This window comes from Drosophila innubila, chromosome X (genome assembly GCF_004354385.1).
Source record: "Drosophila innubila isolate TH190305 chromosome X, UK_Dinn_1.0, whole genome shotgun sequence".
NCBI lineage: Eukaryota > Metazoa > Arthropoda > Insecta > Diptera > Drosophilidae > Drosophila > Drosophila innubila.
In genome coordinates, this window is record NC_047626.1 from 15,125,705 (window position 1) to 15,138,434 (window position 12,730).

The 12,730-nt window shown below is 38.6% G+C and overlaps 1 protein-coding gene and 1 pseudogene across 1 annotated transcript; both read right to left on the minus strand.

The window, feature by feature from the left end:
• Positions 1-8,872: 8,872 nt before the first annotated feature.
• Positions 8,873-9,931, minus strand: LOC117786771 (estradiol 17-beta-dehydrogenase 8-like). The gene is made up of 2 exons (XM_034625148.1): positions 9,747-9,931; positions 8,873-9,680 (listed from the first exon to the last, which is right to left on the minus strand). The coding sequence occupies exons 1-2, from the start codon at positions 9,787-9,789 to the stop codon at positions 8,974-8,976; spliced, it is 750 nt and encodes a 249-aa protein (XP_034481039.1). The 5' UTR covers positions 9,790-9,931; the 3' UTR covers positions 8,873-8,973.
• Positions 9,932-11,503: 1,572 nt separating this feature from the next.
• Positions 11,504-12,465, minus strand: LOC117787128 (annotated as a pseudogene).
• Positions 12,466-12,730: the final 265 nt, after the last annotated feature.

The window sequence follows — 12,730 nt, forward strand, 5'->3', positions numbered from 1 at the left end:
TGCAAGAAGCGCACCAAGCTGCCTCCCGCCGACGTCATTAGCGAGCATCAGATCACCAAGAATGGAGGTGTCAGCTGCAAAATGGAGCCAGGTGATCGTACCTCCAACTACAGCGATCTCAAGGTGGACATTTCCGGTGGTTATGTTCCGTACGGAGATTACAGCACACACTACAGTCCACCGCCACAGTATCTGACATCCTGTTCGACCAAGTCCAATGGCAGCTCCACCATCCTGCAGAATAACCATCAGAATCAACTGCAACTGCAGCAACAGCAACAACACCAGCAACATCATCACCAGCAACAACAACAGCAACAACAGCAGCAACAAACTGCCGTTCAAAGTGTGCCCATGACCTTTCTGACCAACAGCAGTGGTGGAAGTCTGACCGGCAGCATAATTGGAGCACGTGAAATACGCCAGGAGAATGGCTTGCCCAGTCTACAGTCGACAACGGCCTCGGTAGTCAGCTCCTCGCCAAATGGAAGCTGCAGTAATCAGAGTACAGCAACCACCACTCACGTTGTGGTGCCCAGCTCGATGGCCTTGAGGTGGATCCGCGATACAGCGCCATCTATGGTAATCCGTATCTCGCACATCTAACTCCTCGCTACTGCCCTCCGACGGCTGTCTAAGCAGCTGGAAGAAGAGGAATCTCTGTTAGGTCTCCGCCTGTAGCCCCGCCCATTTACCACAGAACACACTCGTAAGACTGATCTCAAGGCCGAATGAAAAGATATAGAGCTAACGTTGGGCGCCAGACAGTCGTTGGGCGCCATAGCACACTGTGTTTTCGTGGCGCTGAGGTAAGGTAAGGTAAGAAGAGACCTTTCAAACTTTTTAGCAACCAAAAATTCGCATTGTGTAACTTAAAGATTAAGCATTCGTTTAAATGAGCTCATGCCACGTCTTATTAGGCAGCATTTATGTTAACTAGGCTAACCATATTCTAGGTATAGCTAGTAGAACTACCAGCTGCTCTATAACTAACTACTCACACATACTTAGTATTTTATATTATCATAATATATTACAATGGTTTTTTTTTCTCCTCTAGCCTAGTGAGAGTCAGTTGATGTAAAATATCTCGGCTGCTTTAGCTTTTGGCGTGACAAATCTAATTTTTTTCAAGAAGATGTAAGGACCTCTCAAGGGAGGGTTTTAATAGACTATTAAGCTAGGATTTTGCGCATTTACAAGTCCATAGAAACTTGCTGCATGTTAAAAAAGGGCCTTACAAAGATTATTTATTACAAAAGCCGATGAAAAACAAAAACAAAACAAAAAACAAGACACCAATTGCTAGAAATGTAATTACCACAAAAATAAATGAAATATACAATGCAAAAAAAACAAAATTTTGCAGCCTGATTGTTAACTATTGTTTCTTTCCAGTTTTCACTATTAACTGTTGACATATCTTAAAGCGTTTACAATTAAAGTAAAATATCAAAAAAAAAATATATCTATCAAATATCTTCCATATTAACAGTAGCAAAAGGAAGGCGCGAAAATTAACAAAAAAAAATAAATAAATAAAATATTAAATTTTAAATATTTTAAAATTATTCAGTCAATGTGCTTGCAACCATACTGTCATACCATGTGTAAATGTATGTGAAAAATTGTATGTGCATTTGCTTAAGAAAAAAATATGCCAAAGTACCTGATAGTATTTAAGCCGAAGAACGTTCTTCTTTTTTTTTTGTCGTACCTTAAGAGTTTTTTTTAGAGTGTAGGCCAATGAAAACGTATTTGAAGATACATATGTCGTAGCTAAATACTTAAACTCCTTAAAACAGTCGCCTTAACTTATAACACGCCCACATTTTAATCTCAGCAAACGCAAAAAAATAGAGAACTTTAAATTTAAAAAAAAAACCAAAAGAAAATATCGGCATGCCGAATTTGTATACCCTTGCAAAGTGATTTGATTGATATTTAGTTGAAATTAACTTGATTATTGAAAAATATATTTTAGAACATTTAAATATATTATATATAGTCGTTTATTTTTGTACATGCTTGGTCAGGTTATACAATAACCTTTTTTTGAGATACTATGGCAAAAAATAATTTCTAAGAAAAAACATAAAATTTTTTAATTGAAAGTTTGCTATAGCAAGGTCAGACTTTTTAGGAAATGTTTTTACATATATGACAAATATTATCCTCTGCACGGGTATCAAGAAATTTTTATATATGATTCAAACTCATCAGTTCAATTGTGCTAAGTGTACTTCTAAGCTTACTTCTAAGTGTGTAACGATAATTAATAAACATTTATCCTAGCTATAGTATGCCATTAACATAAATAGAGTATATAGTCTATACTTATATACTATTATATATATAGAGTTCTTTTTTTTTTTTTTGTCTAACTGATAATATAGACCCGTCGTCGTAGCAATATTTTGATATATAAACATATGTATTTCATATCGAAAAATTCAAATAAAAGGCATCACTTCATATTCTTTTATAATGCTTAATGATTTTGTTTTCTTTTTTGTGTTGTTTTGTGCGCCTTTAGCAATTAAGCGACGTGAGATTGCATTGAAATCGCTATATATTTAGCTGTCGATATTTTTTTGTCAGTAATTGCCGAAATGAACAAATGTTTTATGTATACAAAAAAAAAAAAAACAGGTTAATTACAGCAAATAAACAATTGCATATAGTATATATATACATATATATGAAAAGATACAAATGAAAGAAAAAACAAATAAAAATGAATAAAATTTATTGCAAAACAAAGTTTGGTGTATATTAATTCATTTTTATTTATTTATTTTTATTTTTTTTTTTGAGGCAACATCAAAGTGCAACTTGCTTATCATTAGCAGCTGGTATCGCAGCTGCCCTCGTAAGTCAAATAAAGCAGTGAAACATTTGTAATTTTACCACCTACCCAAGCCTAGTGAGTAGCTGAGTGTGGTGGGTGTGATGGGTGTGTGAGTGTGTGGGTGTGTGAGTGTGTGGGTGTATGGTGTCACGTCACGTCAGAATACTGTCAGCTGTAAAAGCTAAAAATCAAACAAACAGCGCAGAAATTAAAAAGTGCCACCCAGAAACAGGCAAAGCCAAAAATATATGTGTGTGTGTGTGTGTGTAAATTAATGGTAAGCAGTGTGTGGAATGAAATGAAATAAAGGACGTTGACAGAGCGTCGACGATGGAGTGTGGAGTTGTCGAGTTGTGGAGTGTTGTGGAGTGTTGTGAGGGGAGTCGAGTTGACAATGCAAACAAACGGCTCGCTAAGCTCGACTAAAAATGCTTAATGAGTGCGTAAGGGTCACACACACACACACACATACACACACACTCACATGTTTGACTTGGGGTCCATGGGTAGCTGCTGTGTCCTTGTTCTGCTTGCCGCACAGTCCGCAAGAAAATGTTGCGGCATCGCGCACGACGCACATTAAACTAAATTAGTTGCCTTTGTCACAAACGACCCTCGAGCAGGCACCCGACCAGCTTACAACCTGTCACCAAACACACACACACGCACACACACACACACACATGCATAGACATAGAGAGAGCCAAGTGGCAAGTGGTAAGTGGCGAGTGGCAAGTGGCGAGTGGCAAGTGGCAAGTGGGGTTGCTTATAACTATACTACGTGCACTTAGTCGTCGGAAGTTGCAATTGCGGTTTACTGTGTTAATTGGCATGACATTGTTGGCTAAACGAAACTATCGTAAGTTGCAGGCGACCAGACTACCAGGCGACCAGGCGACCAGTTTGAGCTCTGACTCTAATGGATTTGCAGTGGATCAAGTTGAGGCAATATCCATATAGCATACCCATGCGAGCACTTACAAACTTACTTGCCACAGGACACTTGCTATTGACAACTGCCACGTTGCCGACAAACTTGAACTTACCGTGATATATTTGTTGCAAGCATACCCTGTAATTGTGTAATAACGCGACGAGAGAAGCACTACTCATAAGATATATATAGTATGACAGGTAGTGAATGGATTTCATATTGTCCAGACTGAGTACTTACTCTGTTGAATACCCTTCAATTTTTTAAATTGATAGTTGGGGTAACATTTAGAGTAGACAATGTATACATGTAACAGGCAATACACGTTTTAAAATGTTCTTATCTGTTGATGGTCCCAAAATCTTATAATGTACTATAGATTTTGAGCAGCATCGGTCGAACCTGACTGTACGAGACCCTGTTCGTTTGATGTCTCTCTTCCAGTCTCTGAGACCTTCAGAAAATGAAGAATATGTGTACTGGAGATATCTGACAGAGTCTGAGAAGATGTAAACTTCAACATCCTTTTTGTTTATCATTCATTCAGCTATTTCGACCAGGGAATCAAACCGAAACAAATATACGTTACGGTTTCGGTTCCGGTACGTCCCAAAATAACTATTTCAGTAAAAGGTTATATTTTAATTTTTTTCAATCAATTTTGAAACATTTTAAAATTTTTAGATGTCGTTTTATAATAAATATGACATCGAAATATACAGACCTAGGGTAAAAAAAAATTTTTTTAACGAATTTAAAAATATTTGAATGCAAAATGTATTAAGAGGCCAAATCATGATCAAAATGGCATTCCGCTTGAAAATCGGTTCAGTTTTGATTAAGTTATGACAGTTTGAAGTTGGTCATACTGCGGGTTAAGCCACTTTACAAGTCAAATTTTTTGTTCAATTTCACATGATTTTTTACAAAAAATTAAAAGGTCTCAAAACCAAGTTTAAAGTGTTGTTTTATACTAATTACGATATAAGGAGTTGATTAAAAGTGGAAACTTGAGATTTAAAATTTTGAATTTTCGAAATTTCAAAGGGGGGACCCTTAGCATCGAAATCAACATCTAGTAGAATCTAGAGGAAAATATTTTTCTTTAACAATTTTAAAAAAATTTAAATGCAGAATGAATTAAAATGGCAAATAATGAATAAAATGACATTCCGCTTTAAAATCGGTTCAGTTTTGATCAAGTTATGACAGTTTGAAGTTTGTCAGACTGCGGATTTAACCACTTTACAAGTCAAAATTTTTGTTCAATTTCACATGATTTTTTACAAAAAAATGAAAGGTCTCCGAATCAAGTTTAAAGTGTTGTTTTATACTAATTAAGATATAAGAAGTTGATTAAAAGTGAAAACTTGAGATTTAAAATTTTGAATTTTCGAAATTTCAAAGGGGGGACCCTTAGCATCGAAATCAACATCTAGTAGAATCTAGAGGAAAATATTTTTCTTTAAAAATTTAATAAAATTTAAATGCAGAATGAATTAAAATGGCAAATAATGAATAAAATGACATTCCGCTTTGAAAATCGGTTCAGTTTTGATCAAGTTATGACAGTTTGAAGTTTGTCAGACTGCGGATTTAAGTCAAAATTTTTGTTCAATTTCACATGATTTTTTACAAAAAAATGAAAGGTCTCCGAATCAAGTTTAAAGTGTTGTTTTATACTAATTTCGATATAAGGAGTTGATTAAAAGTGAAAACTTGAGATTTAAAATTTTGAATTTTCGAAATTTCAAAGGGGGGACCCTTAGCATCGAAATCAATATCTAGTCGAATCTAGAGGAAAATATTTTTTTTAACAAAATAATAAAATTTAAATGCAGAATGAATTAAAATTCCAAATAATGAACAAAATGACATTCCGCTTTAAAATCGGTTCAGTTTTGATCGAGTTATGACAGTTTGAAGTTGGTCAGACTGTGGATTTAGCCACTTTACAAGTCCAAATTTTTGTTCAATTTCACATGATTTTTTACAAAAAAATGAAAGGTCTCAGAATCAAGTTTAAAGTGTTGTTTTATACTAATTACGATATAAGGAGTTGATTAAAAGTGGAAACTTGAGATTTAAAATTTTGAATTTTCGAAATTTCAAAGGGGGGACCCTTAGCATCGAAATCGAATCTTGGTCGAAAATAATTAAATTTTCAAAATGAACAAAATTTAAATACAGAATGAATTTAGAGGCCAAATCATGATCAAAATGACATTTTGCTTGAAAATCGGTTCAGTTTTGATCGAGTTATGACAGTTTGAAGTTGGTCAGACTGTGGATTTAGCCACTTTACAAGTCCAAATTTTGTTCAATTTCACATGATTTTTACAAAAAAATGAAAGGTCTCAGAATCAAGTTTAAAGTGTTGTTTTATACTAATTACGATATAAGGAGTTGATTAAAGTGGAAACTTGAGATTTAAAATTTTGAATTTTCGAAATTTCAAAGGGGGGACCCTTAGCATCGAAATCGAATCTTGGTCGAAAATAATTAAATTTTCAAAATGAACAAAATTTAAATACAGAATGAATTTAGAGGCCAAATCATGATCAAAATGACATTTTGCTTGAAAATCGGTTCAGTTTTGATCAAGTTATGACAGTTGGAAGTTGGAGAACTCTTTGACCTAGCAACTTTACCACAACCGTACCGGTACAAACGTTTCGGTATTTGGTTCTTGACAGAGAATTTTCATTCGGTTACGGTTTCAGTTTCGGTACTAAAATGAAACGGTTTGTTTCGTTAACGGTTCGAGTTCAAGAGTTTTCCAAAAATTGTAAGCACAATTGACAACATGCTCAAAGGATATTCTTTAATATATTCTTTGATGGATTGTCAAACTTACTACAGGGTATTTCTATGGCGTGTTACACTTGAATGTCGCCAAATTATGACCCTTTTTGTAGATTTACAAAGTGCTTTTTGAGGAGTTTCTTTAATCTACTCCCAGTCCCCAACACAATACCCATCTACCCTTCCATGCTTCTTCTTATTATTATAAACAACTGTCGGCTGCAATTGCTGGAACTGGAACTGTAGCTGGAGCTGGAGTTGGAGCTGGAGTTTGACGCACGTCATCGACATCGCAGAAAAACAGACACAAAAAACGGACACAAGTCGCACGAAGAGTTACGATTTCATTAACATGAGATATGGCGAGTGCTTGGGCCTCGACTGGATTGGATTCCCTGTGTGTGTGTGTGCTCTGTGTGTGTGCTGTGTGTGGTGAGTTGATTGGGGTCGTCGGTGGGTCGCGTTTGGTCTGTTTTATATTCAAGTGGCTGGCAGCCGGTTGTCGTTGTCGCACTGCGTTGCGTTGTTAATTGTTAACGCTATAGTGGGGCAGTCTCCTCCTCTCTTCTCTCTCTCTCTCTATCTGAATTACTCTTTGTGTTGGAGGGTTGCGACTTTGGACATATGATAAGGAAATGTTTTGTTTTTCACTATGCACTAAAAACGAAATGGGCTAAACGTAACACACACACACATATATACCTACACACACACACAAATAGACCACAGTGGCATGAGAATGGTCTGTGGAATGGAGGGGGGAGCGGAACCTGGGCCAGAGCCCTAACCGAAACTTTGGGCTTGGGGTGATGTTGCTTAATGTCCTAGCGACCCGTTCTATATAATTGCCACTGAGTGTGCGTGTGTGTGTGTGTGTGGCTCATATTCGAGGCAGAGGCGAGTTGAATTTCTTGAATTAATAAAATGTCTTCATTATTTAAATTGCACGCACGACCACAGGCGTAACCCACCCAAATGTGGTGCACAAACAAACCCAACAACATATAAATACGTATGTGTGTACATACATACATACATACATATGTGCTGGTCGTTTGTCGTCTCTCTGTGTGTGTGTGTGCGTGCGTTAATTTAGCAGCTGGGGAATTGTGAAATATATTAATATTGTACACTTTGGTAGTAGCCCCACCGCACCAGCCAACCACCAAATAGCCATGTCCCCATCTTCGCTTTCTCCTCTCCCTCTTCAACCAACGCGACACTGTTTCCCTTTGTGACCGCATTGGGACGACCATGTCATCCAGAATGGCCATAAGAGTGGTCCATCTTCAGTTTCATCCTGCAATTACCATCGATAGTTACAATACGTAAGGCCAATCGGGAACGACTCTGCCAAAAATAAGTCTGAGGAATTTGAACAGAATCATAGAGAATTTTAATAATAAAACAATCTAATACTTAACTATTTTATTAGTATTAAAAACAGGAATCAAATAGAGAATTTTAATACTTAACTATTTATTAGTATTAACAACAGGGAATCAAATAGAGAATTTTAATAATAAAACAATCTAATACATAACTATTTTACTAGTATTAAAAACAGGGAATCAAATAGAGAATTTTAATAATAAAACAATCTAATACTTAACTAGTTTATTAGTATTCAAAACAGGGAATCAAATAGAGAATTTTAATAATAAAACAATCTAATACATAACTATTTTATTAGTATTAACAACAGGGAATCAAACCGAAACAAATATCGGTTCTAATTTCGGTTCCGGTACTTACCAAAACAACTATTTCGGTAAACAGTTCTATATCGGTCTTTTCCTTTCGGTTCCGGTATCAGTACCGGTACAGCAACGTATAAATTTTTCCATTTTAGCTGTATATATTGCTAGTCGCCTTTGTCACCCTTCTTGGTGCTTTCGTCACTAGCGCACTAGACTTTTTTCTAAAGACACACTACTTGGAATTTGATCTTTGATCATAATTGTTTAAGGCATTTTTCAAGGAAGCATTTTTTCGGGAAAGAAACACAAAACACTTCTGGAATTTTATTCCTGGGTGTAAAGTACGTATTCTAATGCGTGAATTGTGTATCATTGACATTTTATAACTTTTATCATTTTGACTTTTCACCAATAGCTATATTGTATAAAGTTTATGTATAAAGCTTTATTTCTGCGGATGTTTCGCATGAAGTGGAAAAGAGCATAAATTTGTTAGTTCTTTGCAAGCGAATTTGAAAGCTCGAGAAAAGTTCACTATCAACAAATCTTTTAATTTAACAAAAAACAATAGAAAAAAAAACAGATTCTTGAATTATACATATAACTACAACAAATAAATGCAGATTGTTTTTGCGATAATAACGGGGTCATCTTGCTTGTGATTGTTGTGGATGATTGATGATTTACTTGAGTCCGCCAGTGACTTCGATGGCAGCGCCATTGACATAGGCGGACTTCTGGGAGGCCAGGAAGGCAATCACCTCGGCAATTTCATCGGGCTGACCAAGACGACCAAGGGGACAGCGTTGCACCACCTGCTGCTTGATCTGGTCGGGCACCACAGCCACCATGGGAGTGTCAATATAGCCGGGAAGGATGCAGTTGACGCGTATACCGAATTTGCCAAACTCCTTGGAGGCCACCTCTGTGAAGGAGATGACGCCAGCTTTGGTGGCAGCATAGTTGGCCTGTCCCATGTTGTTCATGCGTGCCACAATGCTGGACAGATTGACAATGCTGCAGTTGCTCAACTTCTGCTCGATCATTGCCTTGGCAAACTGTTGCGTCACCAAGAACGTTCCCTTCAAGTTCACACTGTAGACGTCGTCGTAGTCGCGTTCGGGCATCTTTAGCAGGTATCCATCCCTGGTAATTCCCGCCGAATTCACAACAATGCTGGGCGCCTGCTGGAACTGAGCCAGGGCTGCCGTAACAGCGCTCTGTACACTCTGCACCGACGAGACGTCAACTTCCAGGGCTGCTGCTCGCTCAGCGCCAAGTTGCTTGGCTGTTTCCTGTGCTGCCGGCAGATTGCGATCCGCGGCAATGACTTTGGCTCCATCTCGTGCCAGTATGCGGCATGTGGCACGTCCAATGCCAGAGCCGGCACCTGTGTATTAGCAAATTGATCTGAGTTCAAAGGTCATACTTGAAAGCTGACATAAACAAAACGCACCTGTTACAAATGCCACTTTGCCAGCCAATATTCCACTTGCCATTCTGACAGCGTGTCTGTATGTGTGTGTGTGTGTGTGTGTGTAGGTGTGTATGTGTGTGTGAGCGCGTGTGCGTGGGAGTGAGTGAGTGTGGGGATCTTAATCTAATCAGTGCCACAGTCCAAACAATTATGATTGCCACCAGAATAAACAACACGCCACCTGCATAGATTTTGATAATTCACCGAACAGTGTGACCAAAGTCAAGCCAGTGAAAATGCCACAACAGCTGATCAGCTATCGTCACACCTAACGTCTATCGTGAATATACCGATATTATAATCATTTATTATTTGGTGTTTGTATTTTTTACAACAGATATAACATGTTATATTTGTATTTTTTTTTTCATTTAAATTTATGCTTACACTGCTACCAAGATCCCTCTGCTAACAGTGTTGGGAATGCGAATTTTTACTGCACAGCCTGAAAGTATGCTTTCGAATATTCACTCATTAAATCGTACAATGGTTTTACACAGCGCAAAAGTCTGCAATACAATTTGAAATATTGCATCGCAAAAGTCTGCAATACAATTCGAAATATCGCAGTTTTACGATAACTCAACATTTTTAGTTTGTTTCAGTTGGTTTTACATTTCTGAACACCAATAACTTTATTATTTAGTTATTAATTTATATTTTTATGCAGGCGCTAAGAGTCACCTATTTATGCAATTAAATTCTAGCTCTTAGAAGCAATCATTCGTATTAATGATTTATGATTATCTACATTTAATTGATTCTATTACTGTTTATGTTTATTTAATATACTAAATTAAATTTGTCTCTACTAAATATAAAAATAAAAAAATTTAAAAAAAGTCTCATTATTTCTCTGTGCTGCCTAAAAGTATGCAATGAAATGTGCATTTGCCTATAATTGAGCGATTACTTTGAGTTTTGTGTAGGCAAATCTTTTCATTTATTTATCAATTAGGTCATTCCAAAGGTATTAGATAGTATAGCCGGGACTGAGGCTGGGACTCGGGCTGCAACTCAGTCGGTGGCTGTAGTTGAATTGTTCCGCTGCGAACGCTGCCGCTGCCGCTGCGAGCAAGTCCAAACTGTCGAAGTAACTTCTTGAGATATCGTTTAGGAATGCGGATCAACTGGCGTCTGATGATGCGCTGAATCTTGTTCCATGGACAACTGCTGCCACGATTATCCTCATCGAATTGATCCGCCACATTCAGCTGTTGCATGAGCTGTTGCAGCTGCTGTTCGCTTAGCTGGCTAAGATCGATCTGTGGAATTTGTTGCTCGGTTTCGTCAGTGGTCAGATTATTGAAGTGCTGCGCAGGCGCAGCGGCTGCGAGACAACGCCACATCCAGCGGCATTTGACTTGGCAGCCACATTCAACAGCAAGATCAGCAACAGCATCCAGTAAAGTGAACAGTTCATCTTGGACTCATATGGCTGACAGACGAATAATGCCCCTTAAATAGTTCAGTTGGCCCAGAGGCGATTTTCTGCCACATCACGATCGATTAAAGAGTATTGCTGTAGGTTGAATAAAAAGTGGGTCAAGTACTATTCGAAAGATTTTATTTTGTATTCTTCTGTTTGCTCAATTAAAAGAGTGAGGCTTCAATTTAAGATTAGGTACAATAAATTAGAAAAAAAAAAAAATGTGTTCTGTTGATCGTTGATCTCTGTGGAGTGGGTGAATTTTGGATGTGATTTTCCCCTCTCTCTCGCTGTCTATATTTGTCGTTTAGACAAATGGGATGCGTGGACGCTTGTTCTTGTTCTTGTTCTTGCCTTTGCCCTTGTTCTTTTTGTTCTTGTTCTTGCCACCGCGACGACGATTGTTGAATCTCTTGTTATTGTTCTGGACACGCTTCCTAATCACACGACGCTTGTTGGGCCGGCTCTTGGTGTTGAGCATGACCTTCTGTCCATTCTTGAAATAGCGACGATAACGTGGTGGAATACGCACACTGATCACCTGCGACTGACCACGACGTCCTCCCTTGCGACGCAAATTGATGTGATTGTTCTGGCTGGCCTTGCTCTCGTCCGCTTGATCACCATCGGTGAATACCTCATATTCCTGGGCGCCGGCAGCGAGTGCCGCCTGCATGGCCTGCTCATCGAGTAGCTCAGCGTTAGCTGCCATGGCAACGCCACCGGCTGGCTGCATTTGCTCCTCGTCTTCATCATCGGCCATCTGATTGTCCTCCTGCTCATTATTATATACACGGCCTGTGGGGGTAGTGGGGGAACTGGGGTAGTGGCGGAAGTCGCTGACGCTGGTGTATTAGTCACTGTTCCAGTTGCCGATGGTATGGTACCAGTTGAGGTTACTGTAGTTACGGATGGGGTGGTTGCTGCAGTGGTGGTGCCAGGACTCGTTATAATAATAGGTATCACCGGCTGGTTGTTGCTACCAAACATGTTCTTGAACGTGAGGAACTTCTTCAAAAACAGACGTCCACTGGAAGCATCTTTGTTGCCATTCGCTCCGACACCGACACCGCCACCTGATCCAGCAACTGGCACCTGCTCGGCATTCTGATCCAGGGCTGCAGCTACAACGGCATCATTGGACCTAGCTAGGACAGGTTCATTGATGTAGGAGCTGCGACGTGCCTTCAGCATGTGGGAGGGCCTCTCGGCCAGCGACACGCAGACGAGGCTGATGAGCAGCACTACCAAGGATACTTGACACTTCATCCTTAATTCTTTTCGTGCCAGCTAGCGAAACTACTCGGTGGAGAACTTTTCGGTTAATGGCTCAGCTGGAGGTGAGTGAAATTGGTTAGTCCAAGTCGTCGTTGTGCTCGCACTGATTGGTAATCAATGTTTGATACATTATCGTGCAAATTGTAAGCCTTTTATACCCGCACTTGCTTCAAGACTCAACATCGACATATGCAAATGGCCAACAAAAAAAAATTGGTCACTTCACAGTACCGCAATTCCATTCTAACTGTAAATG